Here is a 17635-nt window from a genome sequence, read left to right as displayed (position 1 = left end):
CCGCTGTATGAGACTGTGTCCTTTTTAAATCTTCCACGCTTCACTGCCTGACATCACATGCCTGCGCAGTCCCGACTCTTAACTCCGATGAGAAGAAGAAAAAAATCAAAATGGCTCCCACCACACTCCCGTTCTGATCCGACTTCCTTCTCCAAAATTCCCTTTTTTAGTCTCAGTTCAAGGATTGAATCTATTAAAATGAATATACTGCCCAGACTATGTAACCTCTTTCAGACCCTACCAATAGAGATTAATCAAAATCAATTCAATGAATGGAGCAAAATGTTATCTATCATATATATACATACACACACACACATATACATCAAGGTAAAAGGCCTAGAGTTCATCTGAAAACTTTGCATTTAGCCAAGGAGAATGGGGGGATGGGGCCTACCTTCTCTTAGAGATTATTATTTTGCAGCACAGTTAAGAGCTATGAAATGTTGGTGCAACCCATCATATGACACTCAATGGAAAAACATTGAGGAGGGAATACTTCCCATCCCCATACAGGCAATTTTGGCTAATAACAACCTACAAAGGTTCATAAATTCTATTGATAATCCGTGGGTGAAATGGACTCTTAAGATAAGAAAAACTATTATAAAAGAATATAATAGGAGATATTTTATAATATAAAAGGAGATATTGCAATTCTTAAATGGTGTGCATATGACTCGGATTTTACACTGAATAAATTGGATGCTTGATTTAAGGACTGGACAGCTAAAGGAATAATAGTTCTTTGCAATACAATGAAAGAAGGAACTGTTCAGTTTTGAAATGTTTAAAGAGCAACACTTATTAGAAAAACAAGACTTTTATCGGTATTTACAGATGCGACAATATATTAATAGGACAGTAAGTAGATGTTTGATAGAGCTATTTAGAAAAGCATATAATTCAGATAACGGTAGTAGAATCATTTCAAGCATGTATAAGGGGTTGTCAAATCTTAAAACACATTCAACTTCGTACATTAAAACAAAATGGGAGAAGGAAGGAGGGATAATTATATCTGATGAAGAATGGACAATAATATGGAGATATCAATGGAAGTGTACCAATTCACAGAAATGGAGGGAGTTCCGGTGGAAAAACTTGATAAGATATTTTATTACACCTTCTCAGAAATCCCATTATGATAGTAACCTCCCTGTTTGCTGGAGAAATTGTGGAAATCAAAATGCAAACCATTATCATATTTTCTGGGAATGCCCCATTATCAAAGACTATTGGAGTGGGATACACAATGCCCTACAAGACATCTTTAAATGTGAAATACCCTTAGAGAGTAAGACCATATATTTTGGGTATATACCTCAAGAATGGTTGAAGAGAGATAAATATTTAATGAATATACAGCTGGTGGCTGGTAAAAAGACTCTTCCGATGAAATGGTTATCACAGGAGAGCCCAACCTTAAATGCATGGATGGAAATTACATTGGACATTTACAAAATGGAGAAGATAACAGCATCTGTTAATCATAAGTTGGAACAATTTGATTCATACTGGGAAAAATGGTTTAACTACATAACACCTCATAGGCCTTGATTTTATTCTCACAAATCAATGAATATGTTAAAAAAAAGATCACTCCCTACTTGTCCATAGTTTTCTCCTTTAGCTTCTTCTTTCTTTCCTCTCCTTTCTATAAGTTTATACCTCAGACATATATTATGTGGAGATTGGTGGCATATATGACTATATGATATATATGTGTACAATATCTGAAATACATCTTATGGAAATGTTTGTTTGATGATGAACTTCAATAAAAAAAATACAAAAAAAAAACTCTTGGCAGTGTGGAGGATCAGAGAGAATTTGGAGTCTGTGTCCATAGGACACTCAAAGCTGCTAACAGTTGGACTGTGTGGTTAAGAAGATGTATGGTGTGTTGGCCTTCATCAACTGTGGGATTGAGTTCAAGAGCCGTGAGGTAACGTCACAGCAATTAGTTTAGACTTTAGTTAGACCCCACTTGGAGTACTGTGTTCAGTTTAGGTCACCTCACTACAAGAAGGATGTGGAAGCCATAGAAAGGGTGCAGAGGAGATTTACAAGGATGTTGCTTGGATTGGGGAGCATGTCTTATGAGAATAGGTTGAGTGAACTCAGCCTTTTCTCCTTGGAGTGACGGAGGATGAGAGGTGACCTGATAGAGGTGTACAAGATAATGAGAGGCATTGACCATGTGGATAGCCAGAGGTTTTTTCCCAGGGCTGAAATGGCTAACACGAGGGGGCATAGTTTTAAGGTGCTTGTAAGTAGGTAGTGTACAGAGTGTGGCTAAGTTTTTCCACATTGAGAGTGGTTGGTGCATCGTGTGGAATGCACGGCCAGCAATGGTCTTTTAAGAGATTCATAGAAAGGTACATGGAAAAATAGAGGGCTATGAAGGTAGAGTGATTCTAGACAGTTTCTAGAGTAGGTTACATGGTTGGCACAACAGTGTGGGCCAAAGGGCCTGTAATGTGCTGTAGATTTCCATGTTCTATGTTCAACAGAATGTTACAGCAATGGCTGTCAAGCTTGTATCAAATCCATCTCCTCTTTTTTTAAAACAGGTACTAATCCTTATACCTTCAAAATTATAAACATATCTATCTGACTTGACCTTTAGAACAAAGAGATAAAACTTTCAATCAAACACAATAGAAAGTTTTATTTAAACAATTGTAGTGTGATGCAGGAATGGTTTTCCTCCCCAAACAAATATATTCATCAGTCTTCATATTCCTTGTCATACTTATGCAAATACGAATCAAAACTGGCAAGTGTTACACAAAATTAAACAGCAGCAAATTGTAAATATACTGCACATTGGCAATACTACATGCAGTTCAGGGAAAATACACAGAAATTTAATAATATAAACTTGCAACACTATTCTTCATGCCAAGAACCACTAAGTAAATCAAGAGTTACAGAAATGTAGAAATGCATTAAAATGTGGACATGATTTAATAAAACAAAGAACAAATTATACATTCAAAATTTTCCTTTAAAATTCAAAATGCATTCAAAAGTTTTGGTACAGTCTTTGTTTTTCTCCATATAATAACTTGGTGTTAAACTCTCATTACCTACAAATACTACTAACTGTCACCTGGTAGTTTCTCAGTACCAAATAAAAAATAAATTATTTAATCAAGTTTTGAAGTGCTGCACCAACAGCATACATAGACAAAATTATGGTACTGGAACACAAATGTTTCTGTTGCCACCTTACATATCAGCTTCCATAGACAGGCATACGGAAGCAACTTATTTGCCGTAACACAATTGTAACCACTAATCTGCTTCCTTTTCACAAACTTTGTGAGGACACAACCTGTAGTATCCATAACAATGTGTTTGTTTCTTTGACACAATGCTCAAATCCATCTTGCCTGGCAAAAATCAGTGTTTCTATAGCAGCTTTTAAAATGTTAAATCCTATACATCAAGTCTCCATTCCAACACTACTCACTAATAGCTGTAATGTAGTCCCTTTTCATGTAGTGCTTCTATCAAGTGCAATCAGCATAATCTTCTTTTCTTGCTGACAAGACACAGTTGTCTGTCCTTTTCCACATTGCTTTAAATGCTTGCTTCTAATGTAATCATTAGCAAAGAAGTGCTAAAAAGTTGAGCTACTTCAGTAAGTACCATTTCAATGAAGAATCCAGCGTTCACCATTTCCAGGACACTTTAGTCATAAAGGTTTGTCAATTACAGTAACACCTAAAAAGAAAGAAAAGGTTGGTTACGTATGGTGCCATTCGTTGGAGGAAAGCAGAGGATTTCATAAATACATCATCCATATCCCTGAACCACAAGTGAGACTCTACCCAGGTTAAAGAGAAATCCATTTCTTCTTTGGGCAGTTATGTATAGTGGGGAGAATTCGCAAGTAAATCTTTGTCTTGCAAATATGATGTGCAAATGACAGCAAATATAATAGTAGTACAAATATGAGTGGCAAAAGTTTGTTAAAAGTGAGCCTGCAGGTGAGTGAAATTATTTACGAACCTGATTGTTGAAGGCTAACAACTATTCCTGAACCTGGTGGTGTTGGATCTATGGCTCCTGTGCCTTCTTCCCAGTGGCAGCAGCAAGAAGCACACACGGTCTGGATGACAAGGGTTCTTGAAGACGGATGCTCCATTCTTGCAGCAGTGCTTTTTGTAAATGGGCACAATGGTGGGGAGGGCTTTGCCTGTGATGGACAGGACTGTATCCACCACTTTCTGCAGACCGAGCTGGACCCGGACAGGCTACACCTAGGAACCTGAAGCTCTCAAACTCAACACCATTGATGCATTTAGGAAAACATGCATTGTAGTACTGAGAGGAGAGCCTGGCCTGATTCAGTTGCACAGAGAGGAGTCAGCAGATCACAAAAAATCAACCTACCCTCAATGAACTGTTTACAGTTCTTGCTGCCTCAACGAAGCATCCAGCATAATGAAAAATCAACCCACCCCAGACATTTCTCTCCTCCCTCTCCTCCGGGCAGGGGACTGTTCTGAGCTTCTGGTTCCCTAATTAAATAAAATGGGCCCTTGGCCACACAAACTACTTTGCTATGACCTTGCACCTAACTCTCTACCTGAACTGCATGTTCTCTCCATTCAACACTTTATTCTGCATTCTGTTATTGCTGTACCTTGTACCCACCTCACACTGTTGTGGTGAATTGAACTGTTTGAACAGTAAACAAGACAAGTCTTGCACTGTACCTTGACACCTCAAGACAACAGAAAAACACCAAAGATGTTTCAGCAAACTTCTCCAAATTCTCTAAGAAGAAAACCAACAAATATTATTTTTACCCGCATAACTTCTTCCAGTGCTCATACATTGTGGTAGAAGTATCCATTTATCTAATGCAGGGTTGTAATATTCCACAGATGCAAGGTTACATGAACCATCATCTCCACCAGCTACATACAATAGACCATTTACAGCACAAACACCTGCAACGGAGAGAAAGAAATAGCTTAGATTATTCCTGCCCCTCATACACAAAACCCTACAATCTCTCATTTAACCATTCCTACCTGCATTTCTTCTGCACACATTCATGTCGGCAACCTGCTTCCAGGTATTTGTAGAGACATCATACATTTCCACACTTTTCCTCACCAGTGGGCCATCGTGACCTCCAACAGCATAGAGTAAACCATTTAAAACTCCCACACCTGCAGAAAACCATAGAAGATCCAATAATCTTTGAATTCCTTAAAATATTGTTTCCATTAGCCAAGTATTACATTTTAACACTCACAACAACTGCCATAAAACAAGCTTTCCAGACAACTTAAAGGATTAGGGAAGAATGTAAATGATGGGAAGCAAGAATACTCCTGAGAATCCTTCTGCCACCATTACTGCATTTAAAGCTGGTTTTCAACACAAATGACAAAATGCATATTTGGTCACAGTAATAAATTTGGCATCCTTTTTCTGAATAACATTCTTTAAATATTACAAATATGCAAGACAATCACACTACAGAAAACAACATTCAATCAGCTTGAAAAGCTAAAAACAACTAGAGATACTGGAAATCTGAAATAAAAGGAGTAGGCCAGGCCAGGCAGCACTAGCGCAGAGAAAAAAAATCAAAATCTTAAAGACCTTTCATCAAAAATGGAAAAGTTAAAGTCACAGAGAAGAGGAATATCAAGAAATCACAGCAAATATCTGTAACAGGTGACAGAAATGCCACTGTTGTGTCCTGAAAGAGCAGTTTGAGTACTTGTTAACCTAGGTCTGGAGGTATGTAAAGTAGATTAATGAGAACAAGAGAGAAGTTAATAAAAGCACTTTAACCGTAAAATACAGAACACAGCAATGGCAAGAAACCCAAAACAAAATACCTGAAATATTCTGCTCATCAAATAGCATTTATGAAGAGATAAAACCTTAGTTAATATTAACGGTAAAATAATGTCTCAAACTTACACTGTTTTGTTGGACTTATCCAGGGGCACAATTTCCAGGTGATTAAAAGATATGTATGTGGTGCATGAAATGTGACCTCCACATTGGAGAGACCAAACTCGGATCAGGCAAAACTATAACTGAAAAACTGGGGACATTTATGACCTCAGCTACAATCTGGGCACATTTCTATGAGGAAGGAGGATAGGAAAAATAAAGCCAGAACTATTTGCATGTCCTATAAACAAGTAAAACAGAGTCTAACAAAATTACATGTATCAACTGCCAGAAAGTTCAGAGAAATAAAGAAAAATAAATCAAATAAAAAAATCAATGAAAGAACTTTAAAAAAGTGCACAGTGAACATAAAAGGGAATCCGAAAATAATCTATAGATAGGCAAATGCGAAATAAATTGCAACGAGACAATCAAAGACCATAAATGAAATCTACTGATAGAGATAGAAACATGGCTTTACAAAGGAAGGTGGTTCTTAGAGTCTAAGCCAAGAATAATGGATTTGGATCACTGGATGGGCTAAATATTGATAGGCAATAGAAAAGTTAGGGGCACATCAGAAAATCATCTAATCTAGCTAGGATAAATCCTAGGTCACTGAGGGATATAGGGAAAATTGCTATGGCCTTGGCCATAATCTTTCAAACACATGCATGTTCAGGGGTAAATTCGCAAATATTACAATTATAAAATAATAATTATTAAAAATATGGGTGCTGGTTTAACCCTTCTAGCCACATACCTGTATTACCAATTTGCCAATGGAAGAGTTCAAACAATAACACTGAACAAAGATTTGACTTCCTGTATACTTCTGGGTGTGCCTTACAGATTTTAGGCTGCTGATCATGAAATTTCCCTATCATGGACAATTTTTTGAAATTGCCAATACTTGTTATTTGCCCACACTGCAAGCTGAAGTTTTCTAACTTGGCCAGGTATGCTTAGGCAAGGAGGACACTGCACAACAGGACAGGTTTTAGAAAGGCTATAAAAGCATCATGCACACCGCTCTATGCATTGTGTTTACACGTATATCGGTTTGCGATCACGTTCATGTTCATGCTCTATACACATAGCATATTGTGTGTGCTCGTAATAAAGTAATTGTATTTTCTGGAGTATCTGTGATAGCAAAGTGTTATATACTTTGTTATGTTTGTGTCAAGTGTACACTTAAATCTCAAAGACAGAGCATGACTTGTCTTAGTAACAAAGCTTACAAGTTCTACTTTGGGTGTAAAATTGGTGACCAAGACAAAGCCTGGGCTCCTCACATTTGTTGTGCAACTTTCACTGTGAATCGCAGAGGTGGCTCGGAGCTACTCGGAAGTCAATGCCCGATGATATGGTGAGAGCAAACAGATCACGTGACAAACTGCTTTTTTCTGTCTGACCAATGTGTCTGATTTCTCTGCTTAAAAACAAGAAGTCCACTGAATATCCCAATCTCCTTTCAGCCATGAGATCTGTGCCAAATGACGACAGTCTTCCAGTACTGAGGCCACCAGAGACGTGGAGTCCAAAGGAGGCACACAAAGATCCCATGATGCTTGAGCCAGGAATGGGAAACAACACGATACTGACACAGATTTTGTACCTTTTATGTCTAGTGAGCCTCATCTGATAAGACAATCTGAGTTGAATTACCTGTACAAAGACAGGCTTGTCAAAGGGAAAAACAGAATCATGAAAGTTACCATAACTAGAGAGAAACTGAAAGGTCTGAAGGTAGATAAGTCACCTGGACCAGATAGTGTACACCCCAGAATTCTGAAAGAGGTGGGTGAAGAGATTGTGGAGACATTAGTAATGATCTTTCACTAGACCGTTTCACTAGATTCTGGAATGGTTTCGGAAGACTGGAAAATTGCAAATTATCACTCCACACTTCAAGAAAGGAGAGAGGCAGAAGAAAGGAAATTATAGGCCAGTTAATCTGACCTCAGAGCTTGGCAAGATATTGGAGTCGATTATGCAAGACGAGGTCTCAGGGTATTTGGAGGCAGATGATAAATGAGGCCATAATCAGCATGGTTTCCTCAAGGGAAAATCTTGCCTGACGAATGTGATGGAATTCTTTGAAGAAATAACAAGCAGAATAGACAAAGGCGAATTGTTGTGTACTTGGATTTTCAGAAGGCCTTTGATAAGTTGCCACACAAAGCTGCTTAGCAAGAGCCCATGGTTTTACAAGAAAGATTCTAGCATGGATAAAGCAATGGCTGGTTGGCAGGAGGCAAAGGGTGGGAATGAAGGGAGCCTTTTCTGGCTGGCTGACAGTGACTAGTGGTGTTCCACAGGGGTCTGTGCAAGGACGGATTCTTTTTATGTTACGTGTCAATAATTTGGATGATTTTATCAATGGCTTTGTTTGAAAGTTTGCAGACAATATGAAGATAGGGAGGGGCAGGCAGCAAGTAGAGAAACTAGCGAAGAAATATTAGGAGCATGAGCAAAGAAATAGAAACATAGAAAACCTATGGTACAATACAGGACCTTCAGCCCACAAAGCTGTGCTGAATGTACTTACTTCAGAAATTACCTAAGGTTATATATAGCCCTCTATTTTTCTGAATTCCATGTACCTGTCAAGGAGTCTATTAAAAAAAAACCATCATATCCTGCTTCACTACCATCGCCAGCAGCCCATTCCACGCACTCACCACTCTCTGCGTAAAAAACCTATCCCTGACATCTCTTCTGTACTTACTTCCAAGCACCGTAAAACTGTGCCCTCTCGTGTTAGCCATTTCAGCCCAGGAAAAAGCCTCTGACTATCCACACGATCAATGCCTCTCATCATCTTGTACACCTCTATCAGTTCACCTCTCATCTTCCTTCGCTCCAAGGAGAAAAGGCCAAGTTCACTCAACCTATTCTCATAAGGCATGCTCCCCAATCCAGGCAACATCCCTGCAAATCTCCTCTGTACCTTTTCTATAGTTTCCACATCCTTCCTGTAGCGAGGTGACCAGAACTGAGCATTCTATTCCAAGTGGGGCCTGACCACAGTTCTATACAGCTGTAACATCACCTCTCAGCTCTTAAACTCAATCCCACGGTTGATGAAGGCCAATGCACTGTATGCCTTATTAACCACAGAGTCAACCTGTGCAGCAGCTTTTAGTGTCTTATCAACCCTTTGATCCTCCACACTGCTGGGAGTCTTACCATTAATACTATATTCTGTCATCATTTTTGACCTACCAAAATGTACCACCTCCCACTTATCTGGGTTGAACTCCATCTGCCACTTCTCAGCCCAGTTTTGTATCCTATCAACGTCCCGCTATAATCTCTGACAGCCCACCACACTGTCCACAACACCTCCAACCTTTGTGTCATCAGCAAATTTATTAACCCATCCCTCCACTTCCTCATCCAGGTCATTTATAAAAATCACAAAGAGTAGGGGTCCCAGGACAGATCCCTGAGGCACTCCACTGGTCACTGAACTCCATGCAAAATATGACCCATCTACAACCACTCTTTTCCCTCTGTGAATAAGCCAATTCTGGATCCAGAAAGCAAGGTCACCTTGGATCCCATACCTCCTTACTTTCTCAATAAGCCTTGCATGGGGTACCTTATCAAATGCCTTGCTGAAATCCATATACATTACATCTACTGCTCTTCCTTCATCAATGTGTTTAGTCACATCCTCAAAAAATTCAATCAGGCTCATAAGGCACGACTTGCCTTTGACAAACCATGCTAGCTATTCCTAATCATAAATCCTGCCTCTCAAGATCTTCTCCAACACCACCAATACTGAAGTAAAACTCACTGGTCTATAATTTCCTGGGCTATCTCTACTCCCTTTCTTGAATAAGATAACAACATCTACAACCCTCCAATCCTCCAGAATCTCTCCCGTCCCCATTGATGATGCAAAGATACTTGTCAGAGGCTCAGAAATCTCCTCTGTCGCCTCCCACAGCAGCCTGGGGTACATCTCATCTGGTCCCAGAGACTTACCCAACCTGATGCTTTCCAAAAGCTCCAGAACATCCTCTTTCTTAATGTCTACATCCTCAAGCTTTTCAATCAGCTGTAAGTCATCCCTACAATCACCAAGATCCTTTTCCATAGTGAATACTGAAGCAAAGTATTCATTAAGTATCTCTTCAATCTTTTCCGGTTCCATACACACTTTGCCAGTGTCACACTTGATTGATTCTATTCTCTCATGTCTTTTGCTCTTCACATACTTGTAGAATGCCTTGGAGTTTTCCTTAATCCTGTCTGTCAAGGCCTTCTCATGGGCCCTCTGGCTCTCCTAATTTAATTCAAAGCTGCTTCTTGCTAGCCTTATAATCTTCTAGATTTCTATCATTACCTAGTTTTTTGAACATTTCGTAAGTTTTTCTTTTCTCCTTGACTGGATTTACAACAGCCTTTGAACACAACGGTTCCTGTACCCCACTATCCTTTCCCTGTCTCATTGAAACATACAGAATGCCACACAAATATCCCCTGAACATTTGCCACATTTCTGCTGTACATTTCCCTGAGAACATCTGTTCCCAATTTATGCTTCCAAGTTCCTGCCTGATAGCTTTATATTTCCCCTTACTCCAATTAAACGCTTTCCTAATGTATCTGTTCCTATCGCTCTCCAGTTCTATGGTAAAGGAAATAGAACTGTGATCACTATCTCCAAAATGCTCTCCCACTGTAAGACCTGTCACCTGACACCTGACCAGGTTCATTTCCCAATACCAGTTCAAAAATCAGAAAAAGGTTTATTATCACCAGCACGTGACGTGAAATTTGTTAACTTAGCAGCAGCATTTCAATGCAATACATAATTTAGCAGAGAGAGAGGAGAATAATAATAATAAATAAAAATAAAACATAATAAATAAATAAGTAAATCAATTACATATATCGAATATTTTTTAAAATGTGCAAAAACAGAAATACTGTATATTAAAAAAGTGAGATAGTGTTCAAAACTTCAATGTCCATTTAGGAATCGGATGACAGAGGGGAAGAAGCTGATCCTGAATCACTGAATGTGTGCATTCAGGCTTCTGTACCTTCCACCTGATGGTAACAGTGAGAAAAGGGCATGCCCTGGGTGCTAGAGGTCCTTAATAATGGATGCTGCCTTTCTGAGACACCGCTCCCTAAAGATGTCCTGGGTACTTTGTAGGCTAGTGTCTAAGAGGGAGCTGACTAGATTTACAACCTTCTGCAGCTTCTTTCGGTCCTGTGCAGTAGTCCCTCCATACCAGACAGTGATACAGCCTGTCAGAATGCTCTCCACGGTACAACTATAGAAGTTTTTGACATGCCAAATCTCTTCAAACTCCTAATAATGTATAGCTATTGTCTTGCCTTCTTTATGACTACATCAATATGTTGAGACCAGGTTAGATCCTCAGAGATCTTGACACCGAGGAACTTGAAGCTGCTCACCCTCTCCAATTCTGAGCCCTCTATGAGGATTGGTATGTGTTCCTTTGTCTAACCCTTCCTGAAGTCCACAATCAGCTCTTTTGTCTTACTGACATTGAGTGCCAGGTTGTTGCTGCGGCACCATTCTACTAGTTGGCATATCTCACTCCTGTATGCCCTCTCGTCACCACCTAAGATTCTACCAACAATGGCTGTATTGTCAGCAAATTTGTAGATGGTGTTTGAGCTATGCCTAGCCACACAGTCATGGTATACAGAAAGTAAGCAGTGGGCTATGCACACACATCTGAGGTACGCCAGTGTTGATCGTCAGCAAGGAGGATATGTTATCACCAATCCACACAGACGGTGGTCTTCCAGTTAGGAAGTCGAGGATCCAATTGCAGAGGGAGGTACAGAGGCCCAGGTTCTGCAACTTCTCAATCAGGATTGTGGGAATGATGGTATTAAATGCTGAGCTGTAGTCGATGAACAGCATCCTGACACAGGTGTTTGCGTTGTGTACGTGGTCTAAGGCTGTGTGGAGAGCCATTGAGATTGTGTCTGTCGTTGACCTATTGTGGCAATAGACAAATTGCAATGGGTCCAGATCCTTACTGAGGCAGAAGTACAGCTTCTCCTCTTGTAGGCTTATCTACATATTGTGTCAAGAAACCTTCCTGCATACACCTAACAAACTCCACCCCATCTAATCCTAGGGTGATGCCAAACAATATTTGGGAAATTAAAATCTCCCACCACAACAACACTTATTATTACACCTTTCCAGAATCTGTTTCCCTATCTGCTCCTCGATATCCCTGTTACTATTGGGTGGTCTATAAAAAACACCCAGTAGAGTTATTGACCCTTCCTGTTCCTAACCTCCACCCACAGAGACTCCGTAGACAATCCCTCCATGACTTCCTCCTTTTCTGCAGCCGTGACACTATCTTTGATCAACAGTGCCATGCCCCCACCTCTTTTGTCTCCCTCCCTGTCCTTTCTGAAACATCTAGAGCCTGGCACTCGAAGTAACCACTCCTGCCCCTGCACCATCCAAGACTCTATAATAGCCACAATATCATCACTCCAAGTACTGATCCACGCCCTAAGCTCATCGGCTTTGTTCATAATGCCTCCTACACTAAAATAGACACATCTCAAACCGTCAGTCTGAGCGCATCCCTGCCTATCCTCCCTCTCGCACTGTCTCCAAGCTTTTTCTATTTGTGAGCCAACAGCCCCTTCCTCCGTCTCTTCAGTTCGGTTCCCACCCTCCAGCAATTCTAGATTAAACTCTCCCCAACAGTCTCAGCAAGCCTTCCCACCAAGATACTGGGCCCCTGGGATTCAAGTGCAACCCGTTCTTCTTCTACAGGTTATGCCTGCCCCAAAAGAGCTCCCAATGATCCAAAAATCTGAATCCCTGCCCCCGCTCCAATCCCTCAGCCACACATTTATCCTCCACTTCACTCTATTCCTGTACTCACTGTCGTGTAGCACAGGCAGTAATCCTGAGATTACTACATTTGAAGTCCTGCTTCTGAACTTCCTTCCCAACTCCCTGTAATCTGTTTTCAGGACCTCCTTCCTTTTCCTACCTATGTCGTTGGCTCCAATGGCAGATGAAATACAGTGTCAGGAGTGTTTGGTCATGCACTTTAGTAGAAGAAATGAAAATGTTGACATTTTCAAAATGGAGAGAAAATACAAAAAAAAACTGAGGTGCAAGGGGACTTGGGAGTCCTTGTGCAGGATTCCCTAAAGGTTAATTTGCAGGTCTAGTTGGTGGTGAGGAAGGCAAATGCAATGTTAACATTCATTTCAAGAGGACTAGAATATAAAAGCAAGGATGGACTGCTGAAACTTTATAAATCTCTGGTGAGGCCTCACTTGGAGTATTGTGAGCAAGTTTGGGCCCCTTATCTTTGAAAGGATGTGCTGAAACTGGAGAGGGTTCAAAGGAGGTTCACAAAAATAATTCCAGGATTGAATGGCTTGTCATATAAAGAGTGTTTGATGGCTCTGGGCCTGTATTCACTGGAAGTGAGAAGAATGAGGGGTGACCTCAGTGAAGCCTATCAAATGGTGAAAGGCATTTATAGAGTGGATGTGGAGAGGATGTTTCCCATGGTGAAAGAGTCAAAGACCAAAGGACACAATCTCAGAATAGAGGGGCACCTTTTAGAATCAAGATGAGGAGGAATTTCTTTAGCCAGAGAGTGGTGAAACTGCGGAATTCTTTGCCACAGGCAGCTGTGGAGGACAAATCTTTTATGTATATTTAAAGCAGAGGTTGATAAGATTCTTGATTGGTCAGGGCATGAAGGGATACGTGGAGAAGGCAGGAGATTGGGGCTGACAGGAAAATTGGATCAGCCATGATGAAATGGTGGAGCAGACTCGATGGGCCAAATGGCCTCATTCTGCTCCTATATCTTATGGCTTCAAAACTGCAAGGATGGAATCTGCTGTCATCAGGCTCAAAAATATCCCTGAAGGATTTCGAGACTTGAGCTGTTTTTCAGAATAACTGGTGCCAAGATTAGAGACAGCATCTTTGTTGGTCTACAAAGCCAACAGGTCATCAATTTCAGCCAATTCACGGAACTTCTAGTAGAACTGGAGAATATCGCATGGAAGGCATTCAAGGACGTTGTTGAAAAATTTCTTGGCAACTACAGAACACCAAACTATGTGCAGCTGGTTGACAACATGCTTGAAGCATACAAAACCATGAAGTGCAACATGTCATTAAAAATTCATTTTCTGCATTCCCATTTAGTCTTCTTCCTTGCAAATCTTCAGCGCAGTCACTGACAAGCATGGTGAAAGGTTTCACCAGGACATTGCATTCATGGAGAAATGGTATCAGGGCAACTGGAATCCACCAATGCTGGACACTTAAGTAAGAAGCCTCAGGCACAGAGTACAAATGAAAATCATTAATAAAACATTTTTAGCTTAGTTGAACTATTGCAAAGCTTCAACACTGTTAAGCATTTAAACAAATTATATTCAATAAAAGTTAATTTCTTGTTTCTCCAAATTCCTAAGTGATACAAGCAGTCTGAAATTATATTTGTGTTCAGCTTCAAGCAGTCTATCATAAACAACAAAAATTTGTGGAAGCAACATTTTTAGAAAAAAATGTTATCCTGTGAAATTAGTTTATGTACAAACACAGACTGATTTGTAGAAGTCAGGATGTCAAAGACATATTGTATCAAAATAAATTGGTCTTCTGATGAAGCAACAGAGGTTGATGTGGGAAAAGCAACAATAATGATATACATGGATTCTAAATGACATTGATGAAGTGTCCCATGATAATATCATCAATATAATTGCTCATGGAATAAAAAGGATTTAGGAGCTTCAATAAAATTTGTTACTAGGAACACAGTAGCAATGAAAGGGTTTTCCCAGACTAATGGAAGCATACAGTGAGGTTCTCTCTGTGTCCAATGGATTGATACATTGTCATGCTCCATCTTGTCCACTAACAGGAAATAACACGGTTGACAAAGATATAATGGTAACTCACACAGAATGATATATGGTTGGCCTGTGCCGAGTCATTTGTTACTCACACCTGCCCACAAACTTCTCACATCTGTAGCTTTTGCAGTTTCAAATGGGAACATTTTATTTTTCTGTATCTATGAATGACATAGACTTGCCTGTACAGTCTGTAATTTCTGAAACTGGAGCAAATGCAAAACCTCAGGTGTTGATTATCTGAGGGGGAGGAGGAGGAGGAGGACGGAATTAAAAGACTTCAATGGCAAGCTGGCAGAATGGGAAAATAGCTGATAGATTAAATTTAACACAAAGAAATGCCAAATGCTGTACTTTGAAAGGGAGGACAACTTGCAATACAACTATATATGTAAAAGGAGTACAAGGACACTGAGGTTTTTGTTATGTGTTTAATTCACTGGAAGTGGCAAGGCAGCTTAAGGAAGTGGCTAAAAGAACAAAGACCTGTCCTTATAAATAAACTGCAACAATATGTAACCGAAGGAATCTTTATAGAAGCAATACACATAAAACCTTTGGACGAACTCGGCAGGGTCTTGCAGCTTCCATAAAGGGGAATAACCAGTCGACATTTTCGGTCAATGCCCTTCAGAAAGGATACTTTAAAAAACACTAGTTTGGTCATAACAGCATTATGATGTCTAGCTCTGGACTCCAGACTAGAGAAGTGTACAAAATTTTTGAGTATGCCAAAGTATTTTCGCTAAATTATTTCAGGGATGAGGGAAAACAGGGAATTTGGAACTGCTCCCCTTGAAGGGGGAGACTGCATGGGGTCTAATTAAGGTATAAACAGTAAGAAAAATATCGGTTTCCTTTAACAAAAGGATCAAGAACCAAGTTACAAACAATGAGTGACTGGCAAAAATAATAAGTGACACAAGGAAAAACTTCTATCTGCAGCAAGCAGATTTACTCTGGAATGTGCTGCCGGGGAATGCACCAGATTCAGCTTTAATGTCTAGCACATCAGAATCAGCTTTAATGTCTAACGCACCAGATTCAGCTTTAATGTCTAACGCATCAGAATCAGCTTTAATGTCTAACGCACCATTCAGCTTTAATGTCTAACGCATCAGAATCAGCTTTAATGTCTAACGCACCATTCAGCTTTAATGTCTAACGCACCAGATTCAGCTTTAATGTCTAACACACCAGATTCAGCTTTAATGTCTAACGCACCAGATTCAGCTTTAATGTCTAACGCACTAGATTCAGCTTTAATGTCTAACGCACCAGATTCAGTTTTAATATTCAAAGATGTCTGAAAAATCAGATACCATGAAGATGTTTCTATGTTGTAGACCTACAGAAACTAAACATCAATAAATGGATACATTTCTGCCTTCAATGGGCTCAGAATAAAAGAGAACATTAATTTTTCATCCCATTTTCTGTGCAACCTCTCCAAAGCGCTGTTCTTCACCCACAGTCCCGCATTTCTTCCTCCTTAAAATATCAAAAACTAAGTACTTCTGTATTTTCCAGTTTCCCACCTGCTCCACTGCGACGTGTGCTCATTTCTGCAATATAAGCCCATTCATTTTTGGCAGAGTTGTAGGCCTCCACAGAGCTAAGACATTGTCGTGATGCTCCATCATAGCCACCGACAGCATACAGCACACCTAACAACAAAATTCAGTAACTTGATTAAAGGACTACATTTCCACTTTCTTGTTTTAAATACATCCTTGAAACAGGTAGGTATGCATGAAATGCTATGACTGAAAAATATTCTTGGATTTTGTATAATATTCATTCTCATAGATCAGGTATAGAGCCGGATAGTGCAGCATTTAGCATTGCCTCTCATCTCCTCCCTTTGTCCCAAGGCTACATTTCACAAAGTCTCAGTTCTGTATCCATCCTCTGAGCTGCAATTTGGCATTAGATCGTGAATCCCGAGTTTTTTTGACTGCTTTTGGATGGTTTGATATATTGTAATGAAGTCAACCAAACTTTTTTCAAATAATTTAAAATATATAAAACTATAGGAAAAAATTACTTGAAAATACCTTTGAGTACTGGAAATTAATTAAAAATGCCGCAAAATGAAATAAAAATATTAACGTACCTTTTCAATCAAGAATATCTCCCATACAGGACTGGATTCAAAGCAAATCCAAGAGCCCAGGATTTGTGCTAAGCCCAGCAGCCCAACAGGAAGGCAGATGCTCAAGCATCTGATATCCAACTAACTCATCTTTGCCTTCTCATTGGAATTCACAGCCTTGAAAGTCATTGATAAACTGTCCCTCAAAGAGAAATTTGCCTGTTACTCTCTCCAGAATGACAAACGTTAAGATGATTATCATTCAATCCACGTTGTCAAAAGAGATTGAAACACTTTCTGATGTTCTATCCATGACATTTTTTCAAACGCTCAGCATGTTTATGCTACCAGATCAGGATGGATCTAAAGAAGTACTCAGGCTGAGTCAGTGGGTGACAGTTATTGCAGTAATTACTGCACAGGGCCCCAATATTCAATTTCTATCCATGTTTTTAATCACCCCCCCCAACCCAAATACTGAGATTTTTTGTGTCACCTAAAACTCCTCTCGTGTATTTCACTGAGGTCTTGAGATCTAGAATTCCACCACAACCTCTGGTCTGAAACTATTAAGTTTCTCAACAAAATGCGGAGGCAAAGTTTTGGTCATCTTCCCTGAATGTCTCTGTTCACGGGCCAGCACCGTACTTAGCTCTTGTGAAACACATTAGG

At 39.8% G+C, this 17635-nt stretch overlaps 1 protein-coding gene across 6 annotated transcripts in view; it reads right to left on the bottom strand.

The window, feature by feature from the left end:
• Positions 1-2661: 2661 nt before the first annotated feature.
• Positions 2662-17635, bottom strand: part of klhl2 (kelch-like family member 2) — a 172229-nt gene continuing 157255 nt past the window's right edge. For all 6 annotated transcript variants that reach the window (XM_059964854.1, XM_059964856.1, XM_059964857.1 and 3 more), the window contains 4 exons: positions 16407-16535; positions 5055-5195; positions 4827-4970; positions 2662-3735 (listed from right to left, as the gene is read on the bottom strand). In XM_059964854.1, the coding sequence (XP_059820837.1) occupies positions 3707-3735; positions 4827-4970; positions 5055-5195; positions 16407-16535 (443 nt within the window). In that variant the 3' untranslated portion in view covers positions 2662-3706. The remainder of the gene's footprint in view (positions 3736-4826; positions 4971-5054; positions 5196-16406; positions 16536-17635) is intronic.

Source organism: Hypanus sabinus, chromosome 3, assembly GCF_030144855.1.
Source record: "Hypanus sabinus isolate sHypSab1 chromosome 3, sHypSab1.hap1, whole genome shotgun sequence".
Taxonomy (NCBI): domain Eukaryota; kingdom Metazoa; phylum Chordata; class Chondrichthyes; order Myliobatiformes; family Dasyatidae; genus Hypanus; species Hypanus sabinus.
This window is presented reverse-complemented; position numbering and strand designations above follow the sequence as displayed.